The sequence below is a fragment of the Micropterus salmoides genome, unplaced genomic scaffold, assembly GCF_014851395.1.
Source record: "Micropterus salmoides isolate LMB-PRFRI ecotype aquatic unplaced genomic scaffold, ASM1485139v1 Ms_hic_scaffold_11, whole genome shotgun sequence".
Taxonomy (NCBI): domain Eukaryota; kingdom Metazoa; phylum Chordata; class Actinopteri; order Centrarchiformes; family Centrarchidae; genus Micropterus; species Micropterus salmoides.
Genome location: NW_024040152.1, coordinates 16996439 through 17019161, shown reverse-complemented (window position 1 = coordinate 17019161; position 22723 = coordinate 16996439). Strand labels below are relative to the sequence as shown.

At 40.1% G+C, this 22723-nt stretch overlaps 2 protein-coding genes across 3 annotated transcripts; one reads left to right on the top strand and one right to left on the bottom strand.

Annotated features, from left to right (window-relative positions):
* Positions 1-1060: 1060 nt before the first annotated feature.
* Positions 1061-8858, top strand: osgin2 (oxidative stress induced growth inhibitor family member 2). Its single transcript, XM_038711468.1, has 6 exons — positions 1061-1550; positions 4062-4154; positions 4276-4412; positions 4491-4682; positions 4788-4879; positions 4964-8858. Exons 2-6 carry the CDS (start codon positions 4088-4090, stop codon positions 6144-6146), a joined length of 1671 nt encoding a protein of 556 aa, XP_038567396.1. The 5' UTR covers positions 1061-1550; positions 4062-4087; the 3' UTR covers positions 6147-8858.
* Positions 8859-9009: 151 nt separating this feature from the next.
* On the bottom strand, positions 9010-22052 carry nbn (nibrin). 2 transcript variants are annotated; one of them, XM_038711466.1, is made up of 17 exons: positions 21888-22052; positions 19779-19900; positions 18049-18176; positions 17672-17831; positions 17477-17580; positions 17252-17369; positions 15832-16022; positions 15599-15699; positions 15367-15493; positions 15017-15219; positions 14112-14277; positions 13000-13594; positions 12764-12853; positions 11620-11760; positions 11017-11130; positions 10883-10932; positions 9010-9359 (listed from the first exon to the last, which is right to left on the bottom strand). In XM_038711466.1, the coding sequence occupies exons 1-17, from the start codon at positions 21916-21918 to the stop codon at positions 9326-9328; spliced, it is 2475 nt and encodes an 824-aa protein (XP_038567394.1). In that variant the 5' UTR covers positions 21919-22052; the 3' UTR covers positions 9010-9325. The 2 variants fall into 2 exon arrangements, with proteins under 2 accessions (XP_038567394.1, XP_038567395.1); XM_038711467.1 differs by having other exon boundaries at positions 14112-14271.
* Between the last annotated feature and the right edge of the window lie 671 nt (positions 22053-22723).

Genomic DNA, 22723 nt, shown 5'->3' with positions numbered 1-22723 from the left:
TAGAGCTTATTTACAGCAATTCATAGCAAAATTACACCTAAACACCACCAAAGTTAAACACTACAGTTACATAAACTAATGATCTATAATGAAATACATATAAAGGACCTATTGGCAAAACAATACTTTTATTTATGCTAAATTTTACCCTCTTCTTCTGTGTGTGTGTACAGTGAAGGCTTAAACAGTGGACACACAGGCTGTTCATCATGGTCTTTCTCCCCAGTGCTTGGCTCACTAAATCTGCATAAAAAAGAAATACAGACAGGCATATGACCAGGTAGAGCAAACAGGGAAATCTTTGTATACTAATCTTCACAACCTGCATTGGGCTAGATGCATCTCAAAAGTAGCCTACAACTGTCATCACAGGACTTTACAAATGATGTGCAGACTACATAATGGGCTCTACTGTTACTATATGACAGAACAAAATGCAGCAGGCTATTGCTGAATGCAGAGGATGCTCTGTGCAATATTACAGCCTAATAATTTGATGTCAGGAAACAGAATTCAACTTTTAGCTTCTGAAATAATTTTGAGGCTTTGATGGAGCGCGGGGTTGATTAGAAGGACAGCTGCTTCACTCCAGACAGTTTCATTGTATGAACCTGGACTGTGTGTCAGGCCTTTTGGATGTGGTGGAGAACACAGAACAAGAATTAACATTAGATTCTGAACGACCCTGTCGCCTTGTCAGCGACTTAAATGTGAAGTTATGCTGCTGTGACTCTTGCGTAAATGCTCTTTATGGGGAGAAGCTCCACTATCAACTATTTTTATTGATAGGCTATAGCCTTCACATGATTACGGAGGTCCAGACCTCATAGCTGGTCTGGCCTTGCAGCATAGCCTGAGTCAGCCATGTTTATGCTGATTATGGACCCTTTTCCATTTGGGTAGCCTTTTCCCTTCCCGTCACAGGACATTTTGGAAAACAAAAAAACACTTTTATGTAAAACATATCTCAGCTTACAGGAGCTCATTACAGGGGCTTTATTTGTTTAATTCTACATGGCCAGGCAGAAACAATACAGGACAGCATTGGCATGTCCACTCAGTGAACAGCAGAGTGTCGGCGGCGCTGTGAGGATGCGGAGAGAGATGCTCTGATCTTCTTCCTCTGTGAACGCGCTCACGCCTGCTGGGGCAGAGTGAGATGCGCATATGACGACAAAAGCAAACGCAGGAGCCGGGTCTTTTTTCTCACTCACTCACTCACTCTCACAATCACTCTCTCTCTCACACACACACACACACACACACACACACACACACACACACACACGATCTAGCCTACCTCCTCACACTACAGGCAGACCATACCTGAATAAACTAGGTCTGCTCGCATTTAACTGCACGGAGGTAAGTGTGTGTGTGTGTGTGTGTGTGTGATGACGAGAGAGAGGCTGGTTTATTATCTCATGCAAGAGCCCGGACAGTTGTATAGGTCCTCCCACCGGTGTCTGCCTATTTATACGGTTAGAAACGCTACCGTGGGTCGTGATAACAGGACGCGACTGGCAGACAGAGACATACATCACAACACGGTAAGATATCCTGTTCTTGACGGAGTGTTGCGGATGGCCGTGAGTGTGTATCTGACCTAAATCATGCAATGATGGTGACATAGACGCTGTCGCATGTGCTCCTTGCGCCTTATTGGATGCAGGCTGCAAGGACCGCTGCTCAGGAGTGTAGTGGGAGGTTTGAGCTTGCGGGTCCATGAGGGTGATGTGCATTAAGTGAGTGGGAACAAACAGTTACATCATTGTTTAGTTCCTTTAGTAGCTTGTGCTGCAGAATCATCCACATATAGGCCCTATATACAATCCGGTGCTTGATTAAAGTCTACCTAATTTTGCAACTGACCTCCAGGCTGTTCCGTGCAAATTAGCCCAAGTGCTTAAATGAGGCTGTAGTTGTAGGCCTGTGGAAATCAAACGCATCTTTCAAACAGAGCCTGTACCAAGAAAAAAATAGAAGAGGATTCCTGAAAAGCAGTAGTAATATTTTCAAACATGGTTACCAAATTAGCGACAGAAAAGTTGATTGTTTAATACATGCAGTGTCATTCTGTTGCCCCCACTGAACATTACACGTTTAGCTTTAAGTTTCATTTGTTTTCCATATAATACTCATCAGGCCTACACTCTGTTCTAGAAAAGTATAGTCCATCCTCTCCACTCATGCTGCAGAAGCACACATGAAAGGGCAGGAAGACAGTACAACGCACCACAACAATGAAGTCAACATTTCTTTTAATGTCACATTTTAGCAGTGGATGTAGTTTGTTTGTTTTTTTAACTCCCAAGGTTTCCCTGAAATGCACACCTTACTGTTGGTAGTGAATTGATTTTAAAGATACAGAAAATAAAGCATACTTCACTAATGCTCATTATTTACTTACTTTGTCAACATAATCCCAACCAAAATACAAATTTATTAAAGAAGTGTCAACAGCAAATGAGCAACAGAAACTGAGTAATAATCAGGTTAACTCAGGCTGATAAATTAAAGCTGGAAGACTTACGTTTGGAAGTTCAGGGGAGTGAAGAATAACCTAACCATCCCAAACACATACTACATACTGCGGTGTGATTAAATAATCTTGTTCCATTTGCTGATTAAGATGCATCTGAAAAAACAAAAAGTTGGTAAATGGACCTAGTTGAGATTGTTTTGTCATAAATACTGTTCCCAAGGTCTAGAATGAACTTCCTTACTGAACAACATACTTCTGTTTTGTCAACCATATGTGGAGGCTTGTTATTTTAACCTGTTCTTTATTTTATTGGTGAAGAAAGTGGACAGATAACACTATAATCTTAAATTCTTATGAATTAAATGGGATCCCCTGAAATCGACATACACTAAGGGACTCATTTTGGTACGAGTTAAGGGTGTGCAAAGTGAAAGTTCTAGCAAAAAACAAATTGTCAAATTGACCAGTAGCATGGAAATACCAGCTTGCGAAATTGGTGGCACGACATTCTCTAAACAGAGCAGGCAATATGTGGAATCCCTGCGCTTTTACTGAAAAGGGTAAACAAGCCGACGACCAAAGACAACTGGTTGGCCTACAGACACATGGTCAGACAGGGGGAGGGAGAGAGGGGCGCACATGAAATGAGGCAGACTGTATTGGCAGAAGGGAGACATTGGTGTTTTTAGGGACGTGAGCCAGACTCTTGGAATGTAAGACAAAGGCGGTATGGGCAGTGTTTTGGTTAGTATGAAACTGGGGCAAGTGGGCACTGTTTGCTGAGGCTGATGGGTAATGTTTTGGCGGGAGTGTCTGTGAGTGTGTGGTAGTGGCGGCAGTGGCTGACTGGGGGGTATGAGAGGAGGAGGAGCTCTGATGGTTTGGTCTGTCAGCATGCCAGGACCACATTCTCACCCTGCTCCTGTTGAAAGGGGCGGTAAAGACATAAACAGGGCCAGTGGGATTAGGGCCCACTCGGAGGAGTGATCAGGGGGGATTTGCTGCCCGGTGGGCACACAATGGCACTGTCGCGTAACACACAAACACACACTACACATGCTCAACGGCAACGTTTCACAACAGACCCAAGCCTACATAAATCTGATTAGAACTCCCTATTGTTTGGGAAGCGGCACCGGGGTTAACAGAGGCTAGCCTCGCCGCGGGCCGTGTTTGATAGGACAGGGGGTGTGTGGATGGCAAAGAGAAAAGCTGGGGTCACGTTGTGTTGTGGCGGGGTGTTTCCACGTGTGTGAAGCCCAGACAGACAGGGAGGGTCATGACTGTGTGTGGAAGCACAATAACAGGATGAATAAAGGTTTATTTTCCCGTTCGGTGTGTGTGTGTTTCTGAGTCAGCTGATGATGGTGGAGGGAGACAGGATCTAAGCTAACATGAGACAACAACAACATTGGCAGACACAAAGACAGCAAGCCGGTTTGAACCTGTTCAAATAATCTGACACGGAATGGGGGGAGGCAAAAGCACAAATGGACGTGAGGGTTTTGTTGAATATTAAATAGACGGCTACAGAAATGTCTGGAACTTTCTTCACATTTCTATAATTCCTCCTCAGTGCCGGCTCTGGCCTAGGCTGCAGCCATGCCTCTTCTGGAAGAGACCACTCACCAACAAGAGCGCCCACCCACTGTCCCTGTAGTCATCATAGGTAAACCTTGCCTTAAATGGTTTCACACTGTTACTCCAACTAATTCTTCACACATTCCACTTCTCAATCTAACTTGTATCACATGCTAATTCACAACTTCCCAAACCTGGGTCTGTTCTAGGCAACGGGCCATCAGGTATTTGTCTGTCCTACCTGCTGAGTGGATACAAGCCCTACCTAGATACGGCAACTGTCCACCCAAACCCGATACTCTACAGGAAGCTGCAGGAGACCAAACACCTACCTATCACCGAACAGGTAAAAGCACCTACGAATTTCTTTGCATATGGACAGGCCACTCAGGTGTGTCATGATTTGGACTTTTTTCCCTTGCAGGATCTGGAATATTTGAGTGAAGGTCTTGAGGGGAGGTCAAGGAACCCTGTGGCTGTGCTTTTTGACACACTACTCCACCCCAATGCTGACTTTGGCTATGAGTTCCCCCCTGTCCTTCAGTGGAGGAGAGACAAACAGCAACACATCCCACATCTGGTGCTGGGAAGGGCAACGCCTGGAGGTGCTTGGCATGTAAGCTACATGGTTTAGTCTGCCACACACTTGTAATGATCCATATTTTAGTTTTTGTCCTTCTTTGACATTGCATTTCCCTCTACCCTTCTCTTCTTCCCTCAGGCTATGGAAGGGTCCATGCTGACTATAAGTCTTGGCATCTGGATGGAGCTTCCTGGGGTTAACTACAGAGACTTGACCAATGGGAAACGCAGGTACTGAGAGGACAGCAAATACATGGCTCAAGTCTCAGTTTAACTCTGCTACCTCTCGTTCCTCATCGTCTCTATTCTCTCTAGGGATGTAACCAGTGACAGAGCCACTCCGGAGGAGATCTCATCCTATTACCGTAACTATGTGAAACTAAAGGGCCTCCAAAAGAATTTTGTTGACAACACCTACGTGACCTCTGTCCAGAAACTCTGCCGGGGGCACGAGGGAGAAGGTCTGGAAAATGGACACACTGATCAAGGAGATGGAGGGGTGGGAGATGGTGGGAATGAAGGTTTTGAGGGAAATGGTGTTGAGTGCCTAAACAAGGGAGGAGGGGGGGCGCTCTGGGAAGTAAGGGGATACCAGCAGGTGCAGAGCGACACTCATGTCCCCTTCTCTCTATTTGCTGAGAATGTAGTTCTGGCCACCGGTGCGTCTGATTCGCCGGTTCATTTGGGTGTAGAGGGGGAGGACCTACCCTTTGTATTTCACAGCATCTCAGACCTGGGTTTGGCTGTAAGCCGGAGAAAACTGGATATGAACTCAGATCCAGTTTTAATTGTAGGTGCCGGTTTAAGTGCTGCAGATGCAGTTCTGTGTGCTTGTAACAGCAACATTAGAGTGTTGCATGTCTTTCGTAAGAGTGTAGACGACCCAGACCTCATCTTCAAACAGCTGCCCAAGACTCTTTACCCAGAGTACCACAAAGTCTACAACATGATGTGCTCTCAGACCTACACGGACGTGGCTCCACCCTCTGCTTTAAACAGACCCCAGGCAGTTAGTATTGCCTCCTCAGTATGTGCCAAGATGTGCCCAAAGCCTCAACTTGCCACAGGTAACATGGCTGGTAATGCCAGTGCCAGCCTGTTTCCTGACTATACCAGTTTCCCTGAACACTGCGTGGTGTCTTTCCAGTCTGACATGAAGTGTTTGCTGCAGGGGAACAACTCTCTCAAGGCATTCAAGATTTCCATGGCCCTAGTGCTGATTGGGACCAACCCAAACTTGTTTTTCTTGAAGGGGCAGGGCCAGTACCTGGGTCATGATCCAACGAAACCCATCTCCTGCAAGCAGAACCCCATTGACATCCACCCCTACACGTTTGAGTGTACCAAGGAGCCAGGTCTGTTTGCCATGGGCCCACTGACGGGAGACAACTTTGTTCGCTTTTTGAAGGGCGGCGCTTTAGGCATCGCCTCCTGTCTGCTGAAGAGACTCAAGAAGAAAGGGAAGCTCATCAGCAATGGAGGGAATAACTTCATTTGACAACATGCAGGAGAAAAGAGCAGTGTATGTTGGTTGCATGGCACAGATTTAAAGCGCTCTTACCAACTGATGTAAAAGGTGAAGGGGAAAACTAGTTTTCATTTCACTGCATCATTAATGCAGTGTTTTCTCATCAAAGCTAAGGCATTTTTACAACTTTCTGAGACCAAAAAGACAATGGATGTACACTAATTCGTTTCTAAAGAAACAAAAGACAGCTTTTAAGAGTCTTGTCTGACTTCATAAGAAGTCCCCAGAAGTCCAAGCTAACGTGTGCCAATGTTTTCTACTCAATCTATCACCTCACAACTGAATGGGACCTTATTTTCATCAGGGTTATTTATTCGTTCACCACGTGTCTTTCAATCTATTTACTAACACCATTTAAGTTGCTGTCGTATCACACTTTTAAGTCTTATTTTAGCCTTTCTCTTTTAGGTTAGGGGATGCTCAAAATTAGAGGCCACTACGCTCATTCTGAATACACCTGATAGCTATAGTTGTGTAAGTGACAGACAGTTGCAGAGCAGTCTGTGGTCTTACAAAGGTACGATCATCTGAACTCTGGTGAGTGTTTGCAATAGTAGACTCACACAATTCATGGATAAGCAATCTTAATGTTCCTGATTATTCTGAGCCTACCATGTTTTGCTTTTGTTTATTTTTTACTTAAGAGGATTCTTTGTTCAGCTGCAATTGCAGGTTTGTTGGAGCCATACACCTAAAAAAAATATTAGAAAAGTTTAATAAACCTGACATCTTTCTTTGGTTATAGTGCTACTGAAAGGCTTTCTATGCAAATGGTTTCACTTGCGGATCTGAATGTATTCTTTGGCAGCCATTGCTAATAGTACTGTTTGGATTCAAGTATCCTGGCAAAAGATCTGGCCATTAGAGGACCATTCTGGTGTTTGACATTTTTCTTTTTTTATTTATTTCTATACAGTATGAACATCTTCATATAGGTGTTTGTTTGTTTAGATTTGCATTCGCTGAAAGGGTATAATAACAACAACAACAATAATAATGATAATAAGATAGAAAACACCAGTATGGTCCTTTAACATAATTGCCAATTAGATTATGACTAGATACATGTATCTTACACATGATTATAAAAATCACTGATAATGTTCCTGTCATATTGGTCAGAGTCAGTGCCAGCTAATCTGATTCTAAAATTGTATAGATACACAAGGAGAGAATGGAGCTTTGAAAAAGATAAAACAGAAAAGCACACTTGCAGAATACCCATTTTTACAATCATACCATCCAAATAATTTATTTTTATATTTTTAGCAAACCAAATGTTAGCATCCTCTTCGTATTTTTATAATAACAATATGCCATTTTCTTAACATACTGTGGCTATCCTTATGATGGAACTATTCAATCAACCTGTGTGCACAACCGGGCAATATGTCAATCGCTGTATTCATTTAATAGGTTTCTCTTAATATTGTGAAACATGGCACACAATTCTGTTTATTTAAAACTACACAGTAATTACCAAGTCAGACTTCTCCCACAATTGTTTGAGACACCCCAATTAGGCAAATTTAATGTGTTTTGTTTTTTTATATTGCCCAAATCTAGATGTGTGTATAAAATTATTCCATTTTTTTAATACATCTTCACAGTAAACAGCCAATATTATCTTGTGAATTGCCAAATAACAGTTTTAACTGGTTGTGAGCACTGAAAGTAGCAATCTATTCTTCATTTCCACTATATTTTCCTTCCTTTCAGTCACGTCAAAACTGTCTGCAATACTGTGATGCCATATGCATAATTTTTCTTTGTGCCGCTCACGCACAGCTCATGGTTTGTTTATTGTGATGTGACGCATTGATCCCCCTTCAATACAATATAGTAGTCTGAGTCGGTTTTGGGGGTAGTTATTAATAACACATTACTGTAGTCACATCACTTTTTCCACTAACAAAGTAGTTTAAAACATTGCTGTAATCATATAACAATTAACTAGTGAAAATGTTACTTGTGTTATATATTGAATTTCAGCTGAATTATTCCTTGATGCTTTTTTCTCTTACTTCTGAGTATTGTTTTGATATAAATATTAAATATATGCATGCAGGCATGAAGCCTTGCCTAGCAGCAGCTGCTCTGAGCAGAAGACAGAAAAGTGCTACGAGGACAGAAGTGGGAGAGTTTTAAGTCAGTATATTCAAGGACTGCAGAGGAGACTGGGTGACTCATTACTGTTTGGAATTGACTTAAAAGTAAAGATAAAAATATGATCCTGGTCAGACACAACTGTCCACCACTGTCAACTCCAAGCATAATCTATTTGTTTAATAAAGCACAGACGGGTTTACTGTGTGTCCATCCATATTCTTTACATTTTAGTACAGATTTTTATGGATTTTACTAAGCAAGTCGCTAGTAGTAGTAGAAAATTTGCTTCCATCACAAAAAAAGAATCCTATTGCAATAGAGAAAAACATTGTTTTAAAGACGAGTCTCCTTTTTTTCTTTTGGCACTCTCCTGCCCCTGAAAAAAACATTTATTACTGCACAATTAATGCTGAATACTGAGTCAATTCTGAACTCATGCATGGCACTTACCTTGAATATGAATTGACAGGATGGGTTCAATGTGCACAGAAAGGTCCATAGACGTTTTGGCATGATGACTACTTAACAGTTTTAGATCTGTAAAAGTGCCTGTAGGGTTGGCTCATCGGAGATCGTTTAAGAAACAACAACTTAAATCCCTCTAAAGTTTTTAGTACAACTAAAACCAGGGAACACATTTGGTCTTAACTTCAAAACGAAGGAATGGCTGCTTTCAGCATGGAGAGTTATAATTCTCTCTTGTAAAATTGAAGACTTTTTAATGTTTTGTATGCTGCATTTTTTATTATTGACAAATAAAAACTGAGCGGAAACTCTGAACATGAGACTGTTTCGTTACATTGCTTGCTGTCAGTGGCTTAAGTAGCGCAGTATATGAAAATAGTTACAGATAGAACAGCAAGATCAGCAAAACAAAACATTTTAGCAATTATGAAGCAGTTCTGCGTTCTATTCCTCTATATTATAAAACAGATAAAGAGTAATTTATCAAATGATTTCTTGAGTCCTTTCTGGAGTTTCACATACTTCCTGTGCCTTTGAAATAAATTTCCTCCATAGGATGTTAACATGGAGGCATTTCATCTTCTCTTGGTTAGTCTGCTGGGGTTGTACCTAAAGAGAGAGACACACACACACACATAAAAGATTTTATCTCATAGGTCTGTCCATGTGAGGATGGGCTTTTAACATTCCTCATGCATCATTCCTCAATGTCCTTAGAGGCATTTTGAACAAACAATAAAAACATCCCAAATTAAGCACTGTAAAACACGGACAGTGTTTGTTCAGCTTAAAGCAAACAGGCTTCCTATAAACCATGTCTGGAAACTTCGTTTAGACCTACCAAAAAAATACCGGATTGTTTTCTTAGCAGCAGAGTCTGTTCCCCGGCTACGCATGACTGACTGAGCATGACTCAGTGATCAAACAGCTCATCCATGGCACACACACAAAATCAATCTCAGACTGTCTCTTTTCTGCTTAGTCCAAGAAAACACGGTGGCGGCAGCAGCAGCAGCAACGCCAGCTTACATCACCTCTGTTACCCTGGCAACTACTCTGACAAAATAATTATTATGTTGTGATTGGTTAACCCGAAGCTACAGTTGCCCCATATTCATAATTCTCAGTTATTATGTTGTCTGCCCCTGATAATAATCTGTACAGCCAGAATCTTTATTTTACACTGTTTTCACCACCTTGACTAGCATATATACCAACCAAGTCTAGTATAAGAGGCACAAGGGTTAAGGGTTTTAATTACCATAATGTCCAAGAGAAAAGAAACCACTTGAATAAGAACACATTCAACAACAGTTAACAGAGGGAAAGTATAGTAGCTGTCTATCCTCAGAAAGGATGCTACCAACACAGACACATTTATCACTGTCTGGCCAAACAATAAAATAACAAAATAATATCTAATACATTATACTAAAGTAACAGGATAACATTAACTGTAGATAGTTTCTCAGTTTAATCCACAATATTTTTTGTTTTGTATTACTTTAGAGAGAATATATAATGAATAACACAGTTATTACCTAAGTAAACAATTTGTTAATGATAATTACTTTTGGGAATTTGATTGAGATATATTTAAAAAAAGGACTTTCAATTATTTCTATAAATTACGTTTTGAAATATATAAATAATTTGTTTTGAATAATTTTCTGTGACATCCTTTCTTTGAACATTACCAATATATTGCTGCTTTTGGAATGCAGCTGCTTGTAATTGATAGCACATCATGCTGCTGCCGTGTTGGTGTTTTCTCTGTTAAGCTCTATTAGGGTCTTTTCAGGTCGACCACATTTATGATCGGGTTAAATTACGGGTTTGAGGAGGTTTTCCACAAGTCCGTTTCAGATCGGGTCCAACATTTCGGACACATGAAGACCACTACTGATGAGTTGGGATGAATAACGTATACTACGGTATATAAGCAAGTCACACTCAGCGTTCTCTCTTTTTCCAGGACACAGGTAACAAACCAGACAGTGCCTTAAGCACAAGTAAGATCTCAACTCATTATTAATGATCAATAAAATCAATATGAGACATGAAAGAATGAGCAGATGTTTTACTTGTAAATGTCACACACAGCTTACAGAAAATGAGCCCCAGTTTCTTACCTAAAGAGGTCATCTCCGGCACTCTCGTCCCGCCTGCTCTGAAGCTCCTCCTGTAACAAACACAGGCTCAAATCATGAATGCAGAGCTCAGACAGATCACAGATGGATAAGAGGGACAAGACTGTCAGTAGTACCTCTGCTGCATCTTTCAGCCATTCGTCCAGATCAGTGTTCTTGCCCCTGTTGTGAACCAGCAGATCAGACCCTCCAATGATGCGTGGTGAGCCGCCTGCTCCTGGCACGCAGGTCTGTCACATACACACCAAGGAAATTTAAAGGAAAATTTAAAGGACAACAATATATGGAAGAAAGCGCTTATTTCCTATCTATTCATTATTCTACAGGCCATAAGTATTTAAACCAGCAAGACTAGTCTAAGTAGGATAACGACATATTAGACACGCAGCATTGAGCTAAATGATGTCATACGTACAGTGACTTCTATCACAAGCATCTCAGCTTTTACTTCTTTTTTAAAAATTTTTTTAACACAAATACCGTCATCTACCATATATGCCGCGGGGAAATGTCAGGAAGGTAAGAAAAAGGCTAACCCTACTCATGGATAAGGTCATAACTTTTACTTTTTAAAACTGATGGAAATGTTAATTGGTGTCACTCAAAAGGGGAGCTGTCTACTTTGTTTATTATTAGTTGAGGATAAACTATTTACACACTACATCTGTTTCACGGCTCTACTGTGAGTTTCTGTTGTCTAAGTTGCATTGTAGTCTGACCTTGCGGAAACATTTGAAGTTCTTTGCGTTGCTGACGTCCTGCATCCTCTGTGGTTTTGTTTTGGGAGGTGCGGTCACAGTTAGAGATCTAAACTCCACTAGCACCAGCTTTTTAGGAAGGTTTTCGTCAGTCTTTGACTCCTGCAAAACATGAAGGAGTCAACTTTAGTCTGATGGACAGTTGATATTAATTAATATTCTTTGTAGCATAGATTAATGTTTTAGAATATCAAAGTAAACACAAAAACAACAATAACATGGTGTACAGGATTGCCCATGAATCCTAAGTGGTTTCCAATGCTGATGGAACATTTCTGATCCACTTTAAACAACAGCTGACCGGTACTGGGTTCTGGCCAATACCAATATGAATATTTGAGTATAAGAATCCTACAACAATACCTCAGCTGATGTTTATAGTTGTACATGTATTTATGTTTTTTTAACATAAATACATGTGTTTAATACGGGTCTCTTGAATTTGGTTATCAAAGAATTGTCACCAAGATATGTACTGAGTGGGACAATTTACGGTTGAAAAATAAAACTGTCCGCTCTGTGATGCGGAGACTGTTTCTAAATTACCTCAAACACATCTGACACATCTGTACTGCAATTTCTTGTTACTTATCAGCTTATACACGCTGATACAAAATATCTGTGATAAGCTAACATTGGCTGATTAATTTATTGGCCGGGCTGTCAGTGATCAATACCACATTAAGATGTATATTAGGGAAGACCGGCATACATGCTAAATTACATTATAATTTTAACCTATCTTTATGCTCTGTTGTTGGTGTCAGGCTGTGCAATCATAAATCCACTGGGCCACATGACAGATGACACCATTCTCTAGTAGCCTGAACCTAAAGAACCTCTAAGCTGCTTTTAAATCCTACACTTACACAAGCAAAGAGCAGATACTCAGCGGCTTTCCCCGGCCTTATATCTACTTTATATCTGTTCATGTTAAACTACCACAGCTGGGTCCCGTGGCCCGCTCCAACCATCATTGAAAACTGATAGGCAAATTTTGCGTGTGGGGGACAAATCTATATAATTAGCAGGAAAATGGGGCTTATTTAAAAGGAGAAACACACAAACAAAGCTGTAACAGTAAGAGCTTTTTCACAGGACTTACTTGGACCTCCTGTTTGATAGTGACCGGTTTCAGAGGGGTCTTGGTCTCTTCTTTGGGATGGGACACATCTAGTCTGACTAGTTCTAAATCCTACAGGGATAAAAAGGGTGAAGTGTGCAGTACATGGATGTAAAACTCAGAAGTGACTCCATCGTGTGTGCTGAGACAGTTGTTTCTTTTCTCTAAATTAATGAATGTACAGAAGACCACTGACAAACTGACAGTAAAATCCTCACCTCAATGAAAGACGCCTCGTCGTCTTCAAAAGCATCAATGTTTTTGCTTGTACTGGCAGATGACGCTTCTGGAGGTTTGCTGGACTCATGATAAGCTGTCCTGTACTCGAAAGGATGGACCTGCTCCGTCTTGACAGAGACAATATGATGTTCAGATTTTTGGCTGTGGCCCTTATGGGTGCCCGACTCCCTTTCCAGGCCCAACTGTGTCCTTTTGTTGCTTCCTTTTTCTTCTAGGTGGACCCGTTGCCTCTTGCTTGAAGACTCTGCAGTATTTAAACTTTGTTTCTGTTCTGCGAAACTGTGCGTTATGCTCTGCTCATCAAAGCAGTCCATATCCTCAGACATAATAGACTCCAGTTCATCAATCTGTATCTCTGCTTCCATCTCCTTCCTCTTCCTGCTCTGCGGCTCCTCCTGGACAGCGTGTGAGACCCTGTCTGCTTCCGACCGTCCTACAAAAAGATCAGCTGCTGACCCCATTGGAGTCAGGGATGTTGCTGCAGGGGTGTTGGGTGCCTGTACGCTGAGGGATGATTCCAGTACAGGCCGTTTTGGCTCAGACATAACAGCGAAGAGCTCATCCTCCAAATGCCTTTATGATGGGATTAAACAAAAAGACGGGAAAGACTAGACTTTCAGCCAGTTGCAATTGTGTGGAATAAAAAACCCCAAAAAATTTATCTGGTTGTGCTGCATTGATGTACTGAACTGTACATAGGAGTGCAAATGCTTAATTAGGAGTTCTCTTTGGCAATTTTCATCTTATTCAGTAAATATAAAACAATATATACTATATTTATATCAACTTTTCCTAGCACACTCTACAGCTCTACAGGTACTGTTGTACCATTACTTTCTCTTCTTTTCACTGCGATATAAAAATTATTTGCTGAGGCTGGAAATGAATATGAATATTAAATGACCCATCAGAGTAAACATTATCATCACTTTCTAAACTGCTTATTCTGTTCAAGATCCCAGGGAGCTTATATTGTTGCCAGCCAAAGGTATATTTATTGTACAGTTAATGCACTACATTACTACCAACATGCTAAAACATTGATGTGGTCTGATCTGTTTTTTTACCTGCTTAAGAAGCAGATGTTTACCTTTTCTTTTTGACTGGTTGAAAGAAACTTGATAGAACTGATTGTTTCTGGGGGGAGGCCTGTGCAAGGATTTGTTGTTTCTTAGGAGATTGCTTCTGTAGGATCTTCATGCCACCATTGGTCCTAGGAAGGGATGGCTGGGGCCTAATGCCACTGCTGCCTGCACCTGAAATTTTATTGATTGATTTACTACAGCATTACAAACATTCAGCTGATGCTTCTATCATGAGTGAATTCAAGAGATAGGTCGTCATTTTTGGGAAGTACATGCTGAGGTAGATGAAAAGCTAGGCACCACTCCCATATCAATCCACTGTGCCTGCAGCAAGTTAGCTTAGCTTAGTATAAAGACTGAAAATGGAGAAACAGCTAGCTTTGCTCTCCAAAAGTAACAAAATCCACCTACCATACTCTTTTAAAGCTCACAAATTGACACATTATGTCTCAGAACAAGCATATTTCACACAATGACAGGTAGATGTTGCGTAGGCCACCCCACAATATGTTTAAAACATAATCAAATGGAGGCAGATACATCCTAGGAATGCGTCAATCCAATACACCGGATTGTTACTGGCATTAATACTCTGACCTAATTTAAAGTATCAGTATGGTATGAGACACATATGACCGATCCACATCACACACTTTTTACAAATCAGTGCTATTATTTCATTAATATAAGCACAACTTAACAAACGCTCTGGAACAATTTACTAAAGTCAAAAAATACTGTAGAACAATAAAAGAGGAGCTTTAGAAACAGTGTCTGTTATTCAACATTACCAAGTGACCTAATTATGAACAATTCATTTTAAAGCTAAGGTAAGCACTGGATTGGTATCTGCTTATCTTTAAGCATTGGAATCTGTATCAGGAGAGAAAAAGATCATTCATGCAGCTACCTGTCAGTTTGGTCTTCTTCCTCTGTGAGTCTGTGTTTTCTACAGTGTAGAACGATGAGCTCATTGTATCAGCCATGATGCAATGAGTGGCCGTCTTCTGAGCTACGGGTTTAGATCCATGGAGCTGACCGACATTCTGGTTTTGCTTCTTCTCAGGCGTTTCTCCTACCGCTGTCATCCCGATAACTTCACATAGCTTTGTCCTGATAAATAAGTGAAAAAACACAAATCAGACAGGCTTTCTAGAACAAACAGAAAAATGCTGGACAACACATAACGGACACGTGTCTGTGAGCGCGTGTCTGTGAGCGTGTGGCTGTGAGCGTGTGGCTGTGAGCGTGTGGCTGTACCCTTGCGACGGTTCTGTGTTAACTGCATAAGCTGTGATGTTCTGAGATGCTGCAGGCAACACAGTCTCATCCACCGCCACGCTCTGTGACAGCGAAGCACTTGGAATTCTGGGTTTCACGTTTGGTACTGGTCAACATAAAGAAAAGAAGAAACAAATGTTAACACAAGATAAAAATTATATAAACAAAAACATAAAGAAAGCAATCAGTGCTTTTGTGTCTGCTCACCCACCTGAGTCAGGCGTTAGATTGGATGGATTGCAGTACTTGTCACAAGAAGCATAGATGGCAGCCAAACCAATTTCAGACTCTGTGATGATTCGAAGGCCTTTTCTGTGTCAGTGGAAAAAGGAGAAATGCAAGAGAGAGTCTTCTAAAGTGTTCACAAATCCTCACCTTGACATGTAAATTGCTAAGACAGATTGTTCAGGGCTTTTCTACAGAAAAACTGCAGTTTGTGCAAACCTTTGAACAATGTTCTTCACAGAGTTTGCCCAATCTGTGGTAGAGGAAGGAAGCAGAGCCTGGGAGCTGGCTGTTGTAGCATCGACCACACAGCTCTGTGGAGACTCCAGCAGGTCCCGGGGCAGAGAGCCCTCCTCCAGCAGCTGGCTCCTGCCACCTCCAAAACTCACTGCTGCACTTAGGCGCTTCAGCTGCAAACAACACAGAAGAACAGCAATTACACAACTATGATTGTTTATCTGTACAGCAGATCAGAGAGATAGCCAGAGTGCCTGTGTGTCTACTGACAATAAAATAGCTGTGTCACAGTTAAAGCTGAAGGCCCTGCCCTCTCTTCTAATGTTAATCTGATTAAAGGCTCAAGCTTTCAAGTGATCCTTACATGTTTTAGTTATTTGTTACAGATTTTCTATAATGCTGTTGTACTCATGTACAACTTGCAACTTTAAGCTTGGAAAATGCAAAAACAGTCACTCATAATGTGATAATAGCCAACTATAATTTACATTTCAGCTGGCTTCTTGCTCTTCTGGAGAAGAATAAAATTTAGTGCTTTTTGATAGAGAAATGTAAAAAACAAATAACCCCTTTAAGTTGGCAGTGTCAATATGGATGGATGAATGTGTAGAAGTCATCTTAAATAAGAGATGCTTACAAACATCCACAACACAACAGACTTCACTTTATACTGTTGTATTAAGTGCATTAAGACGAAGCAAGACAGTACAAATAAGTTTGCGGTCTCTAATGAGGTTTCATAACCTGCACACGCCCTGCGGTGCACCTGGAGGTTCAGATTTTCATCCATGCACGATTCATAGCTGTGGTTTACAACAATAAATAATAAACAATTAATTCATTTGGTTGATTAATTGCAACTTACCACAGATTTGTCGGTAACAATTTAAAAAAGGCAAAGGATTTGTCTGCTTTCTTACATATTAAATGGAAACCTTTTTGTTTGCTATGTACCAATATCACAAGAAAATTCTGGGCTCTGGTAAACTCCAGTCATTATTGTCTGGAGCAGAGAGGACACAGTGAGGTAGATTTACATTTAGAAATGCTGAAAATCACCTTAATTATATATTTTATAAACAAAATAATTAATCTAGAAAACATCTCATCTATAGTGGAATATAATTATGACTTGTGCTCTTGTAAAAATCAGGATCTCCACTGGAGCTGTGAGTCTCCCAGAGGATCTCCTGGCTGCCAACTGCCTGGCAACAGATGTGCAGCTGATAAACATGAAGCTCAAGTGACTTTACATCATTTCTGAAGCGAATGACTGAAAAACAAAACGGGGCGATGAGCAATTATATAGCCTAAAATAAGTGCTTACTTCCCTTACAACGATAACTATTAAATCAAGTATCAAAACAATATTAGGTTATCACAAAGAACGCAGTAGATGCACCTGTTTGCCACTGAGGAATATGAAGGTCTTTCCAGTGAACAGCTGTTTGCGACCTGGAATTGCTCCAAGGTTAACATCCTCTTTATTCAAGCTGGGCTCATCGATCTCAGGGATGAAACTTTAAAAACAGCAGAGATGAGATCATGTTTGGTTCAGTGAGGTCACTGATGTTCAGCTCCTCCTTAGTGTAAATGTGTGTATATGTAATAATGGGCCATATGGTACCTCTCAGCTTTAGGAGGGGGCCGCTTTTGTTCAGCGGCTTTGCTGAGCTCTGAGAAGAACTCTGGCTTCACAATGGGACGACAGCACAGCAGGGCAGAAATAGTCTAATTAGGAAAACAGAAACACATCAACACATAGTTGGGAACAAACACATTTGCAGGGTGTGCTAATGAGGATACAAAGTCTGGTCCTGACCTTGATGGTGACTTTAGCAGAGGGCATGACCAGGTGGGTGCAGTCCAGAGTCCAGGTGTTGGCAAGTTTTCCACCCAAAACCAACAGTACCTGAGAGAGTGACGCTTTGTCATCATTGTCCAAACATGATGAACACACCAGTGGCTTCTGATGATCCACACTGAGATGAAGCAGATTTATAATGCAGCAGGTTTAGAATGAATACAATTCATATCAACTGTTGAGTTAAATTGAGAATTTTCTAAAATTGGGGTTAAATGAAACTAGGTGTGAGTGCAATTAAAAGTAAAAGACGACGGCAGACTTAGTGATCAAAACAAAAGCATGGTTCTGTGATATAAAACATCAACTTGACATGTGTAGTTTCAATTTCATACCTGAATTTGCTGTCAAAAACCCCAAATGTAACATTATCGCCTGACTTCAGGTTCACTGGTGTGTTCTCTGTCAAGCGCTGGCTGTTGACAAATGTACCGTACTTGGAGGTGTCTTTCAGAGTCAGGGTCTAGGAATAACATTCATAAGAGCAACTCATGAATTTGTCCTTCACTCAAACAAACCATCCTACATGTTTCTGTTCAATTATTCATGTCTCAGTGAGAAACCATCAATTCAACCTTAAGTGTAAGAACAAACGGAGAGGACTACAAGCTTGTCTACAGGTGACAGGTGTTTTGAAACACTTGAAATAGAGATTCTTTCTTTATAAATAAAAAGGCACACAGTGAACAGCCCATTGGAAAATTTGTGTTAGAACAAGGTTAATAATCTCTGTCTAATAATTAGACACAATAAAGAAAAAGGTGGAAGCTAAACATTGTCTTAAAATAACATACAACTTAACCATCAAAAACATGTGGCCTAAACTGCAACTGTCTGTCCAATATATTACAAGAGGGCAGGGTATTTGTATGTGCATCAAACAATAAATAACATGTCTAACTAACTACTGGAGATATCAAATCTCTGAGTAGTCCATTTTACACACGTGGGCGGTGTTAGACCAGGGAGTGACCACAATTTTTGTTTCAGTTTTAGTTACGCTGGACTGGTGCAATAGCACAACCTTGTGTGCAGAACTGCCATCACACAGGCAAATATTTTCCAAAAATCATATTACTCATCTGCTTGCTGGTCAAATAAATATCTTGACAATCCTGCAAAATATATACACCAATATGTAACTATTTACTTTATAAACTATGTGCGCTGAAACAGAAGCAAACTAATAGTCAATGTTGCACAATTCAACACAGCAATACAAAGTGATAACATATGTTTTTATTTAGCATTAAGCGTCAGATCTTACTTTGGGATTTGTTGTTAATCCTTGATGTATACCACTGAAAATGATGTCAAAATATTAACATCATCAGGATGTGTACCCATTCAAACACAGGATAGAATATTAAATTACTCCCAAGTTTAGGTTACTGTTGGTGTGTGTGTTTGGTGATAGTTCATTTTTCTACTTATGATTGATAGTTGGCTTGTTCAGTGAAAAATGTGCCAAGTGAATACTGACTGTCACAAGATCTCTATGTGTTACTTTTGAGTACACTTGACAGCTTCCACAATGTGTTATTGTGCTCATATGGAAGCTGAGTATTAAGTCATAAAATGATAAGTGTTTAGAACAAACTGAGCATATTAATCAGCAGTGGGGAAGTAAATTATGCTGCACTGCTTTGAGCAATTTCTATGGTCGTTTTAATATTTGTTTTTGCCATGAAAAGCTGTCACCATTGAAATCTATTGTATCCAAGTTGCCCACATCTCTGTTAGTGACTGGAACAGTATCATTTTGACCTTTAATCTGTCTTTAGTTCCAGAGAAAACTCTCCTGAGGAAAGTAAAGACAATCAACCAAATACCTTTCCTTGAAAAAGTTTGTGAACTTTTGCCTCATCAGATTTAGTTCTCTTTAAATAACTATCCACAATATAAATTCTATTGATTGTGGTATTGTACGTAATCATGAAACTACAGAAGCCCTAACATGACAGATAGTTTACACCGGATACTAAATCTGTACTAAATTCACAAATTCAGTCCAATAAATACTATATAAGCTATAGTTTATACTTATTTCCCATCTTCCTCTCACCTGGTCAGTAGCAGTTAGGTGAGCATGAGCCCTGCTGATGGACTGGTCGTTGGGCAGGAGGATGTCACAGTTCTTGCGTCCCACCACATACTCTTTACTGGAGAGAAGATAGTGGGTCTCACCTGTGAATGACAGGAGGCACGTTATTGAACTTCTAATGTAAAATCACAGACAGACAACACAACTGTGGTTTTACAAACTCATATACTTACATGACAAGTTCAACAATAATCTTAAAATAGGTGCCCGTTTTTATGTGTGTCAATCATGAATGAATCTGTTTCATTATACACTAGAGCCAATATTTTCAATATAAATATCACAATATATTTCGCTTAGCACTTACAGATATCAATAATGACACAATCTACTGAATAAGATAGTTAATGGTTTCAAATAACATTTCATCTAAACCAGGGGGTGGAGGCATGTTCCCTGGGGAAAACAAATATGTTAGCCAAACAGATACAGGTTGAATGAACAAACACATTATTGTTATGTGGTGGCTGTGGCTCCTGGAGCAAGACACTGAAGCCTCCCATTGATCTTGCATGGCAGCTTTATCGGTGTGTGTGTGTGTGTGTGTGCGTGTGCACGAATGGATGAATGACAGGCAATGTGAAGTGCTTTGTCAAGCTTTAGCGCTGCCTAAGTGCCGTCCATTTCTAAACACAATGCCACCTTTATTACCAGGAAAAGCAAACATCCTCCACTGCACAGCTAATATTACACTCTGTTTTTACACCACTGTGGCTGAGATATATATATATTACCATGTTGTGGTAATAGGCTGACTTGTGTTGGAACAATCTGCACAATAATCTTTTGAGGAACAGCAAAAACACAAACCATTACTGCTGGTTAAGGAGTTATTGTACAAAATAAACGCAAAATGTCAAATTCCAAGATCAGTAAGCTACAAATCATTCAATTAATTAATTAGCCAATTAATTTCACAATGAATCGATTATAGGTGAAAAATGCTTATTGTCAATTCCATTGTCTTGTTTTGTCCAACCAACAGTCCAAAATCCATAGATATTCAGTTTACAATTTACCCCCCACCCCCTCACATTGGAGACGCTAGAAGCATTTTGAAATGTTTTCCCAAATTAATTAATTGATTATCAAAATAGCTGAAAAAAGTCTGCATCAAAAATGTAAATCTTTGGGTTAATACTAAGCACACATTAAATCACTGACTGTGACTGTCTTAATTAACTGCATGCTTCACTGTCCAGTGTCTACTTCATACATATTCACAAACTATATGCAACACAAAAGTGGAAACATATGTGAAAGTAACTGACTATGTTGCTGTTACCTGTGAAGGGGGTAGCAGATATAAATTTGCTCTGAGCCCAATTTTAAGCAATCCATCACCCATGGAGAGCCCACATCATCATCAAAGACAGTACAGAAACACAACACAGTCTCTTCACACTTCTGCAGTAAGGGAGACGATACGGGAGTGTGAAATCGAAGACAAAAGGACTATCAAACGGTTTTTAACCAAAGGCCATCAGACTGAACCTCCAACATTACCTCCCCCACCGTCCATCACTCCAACTGACTTTTGCCCTTACTGTAAAACTCACAGAGACTCACCTCTTGCACTCAGGATTTGTTTCCACTTAGCCAACTTTGCTGCACCTGACTTTATTTTGTAGTCTGTAGATATTGTTGTTTATTGTATTTATTGTTTTTAATGGGTTCATCTTTATATATAGAGACATTTTTAAAAGGGAGACTTGCAAAGTAAGATTTTCGTTGTATGTAGCCGTTGTGGTTTTACTGTGCACATGACAATAAACGTCTTGAATCTCAATAGTTTAGGCAACATTAAACTGCACATGCATATTTGCCATAAAACGAAAACACGCCCACAACCTGTTCTTTAAATGAAACATATGTTGCAGTATGATCACACCAAAAAAACAAATCAACTTCCCTACGCAAAGTCGTGGACTTTACATACAGTCTATGACCACATTTACCTATAGCGTTAGTTTTTAATCACACTCGATAACACAACTTGATCAAAGCGGTAACTTGCTAGCTGCGTCTTAAGCTAGCGTTAAAATGTCAATCAAGACATTAAAAAGTTACCTTCAGGCTGCAGGGGTGTCAGTATCCACATTTTATTGCCTTTTGTTGCTCTTTCATAAACTTAAACCATGAACGACTCAGGACAAAGGCAACATTTTTAAAACAACCAGTCAAAACAACTATCGTTCATGCTATCAATAGAGTGGACACTCACGGCGCGCCAACGCGTGACGTACAAATAATGCGCCACGGCTCTGTTTTCAAAATAAAAGTCAATTCCGTCATTCATTACAGTCTTCTACAAATTAAAATTCACCCAGTGATGGAAGAAATATTCAGATTTTTGACCTAAGTAACAGTAGCAATACCACTGTGTAGAAATACTTGAAAGTAAAAAAGTATTAGCATTGACATATGAGTACAAAAGGTAAAAGTATTCATTATGAAGAATGACCCAATTCAGAATAATGTACATTGTGCAAATGTCTTAGGCCGGTGTGGAAAAATTTACAAAAATACCCAGAAATGTATTGGCAAATGAGCCGTCAAATGTTATTTTTGCATGTTTGTTTCACACTTTAAAATTGTACAGCTGTGTTTAATTTATGAATTTGAACCAACCTTTTTCTGAGCTGAACAGCTGACAGTTAAAACTGTACTGGTGATGCTATCTGGATATAAATGCTGACCTGTAAATAATGGAACAACTTTAATGAATTAGTACATTAAAATAATTTTGATGTAATGTAATAGCTTTTGATGCTCTGAATTTGATTTAGAGTGACCTGAAGTCTTGAATATGGCTGAGCTAGAATAGCACAATATAAATTCTGTTTTTCTTCTGATAGGTGGATATGATATTACTCACTCGTAGAGAAAGCAAGTAATAGCACAAT

Coding starts and splice junctions, on each gene's coding strand:
- osgin2 (XM_038711468.1), top strand. CDS start 4,088: ATGCCTCTTCTGGAAGAGACCACTCACCAACAAGAGCGCCCACCCACT. Junction 4,155..4,275: donor TGTCCCTGTAGTCATCATAG/GTAAACCTTGCC, acceptor GGTCTGTTCTAG/GCAACGGGCCATCAGGTATT. Junction 4,880..4,963: donor TTGACCAATGGGAAACGCAG/GTACTGAGAGGA, acceptor TATTCTCTCTAG/GGATGTAACCAGTGACAGAG.
- nbn (XM_038711466.1), bottom strand. CDS start 21,918: ATGTGGATACTGACACCCCTGCAGCCTGAAG. Junction 17,581..17,671: donor CTGCTAAAGTCACCATCAAG/GTCAGGACCAGA, acceptor TTTCCTAATTAG/ACTATTTCTGCCCTGCTGTG. Junction 11,131..11,619: donor ACTTCAAATGTTTCCGCAAG/GTCAGACTACAA, acceptor TGTATGTGACAG/ACCTGCGTGCCAGGAGCAGG.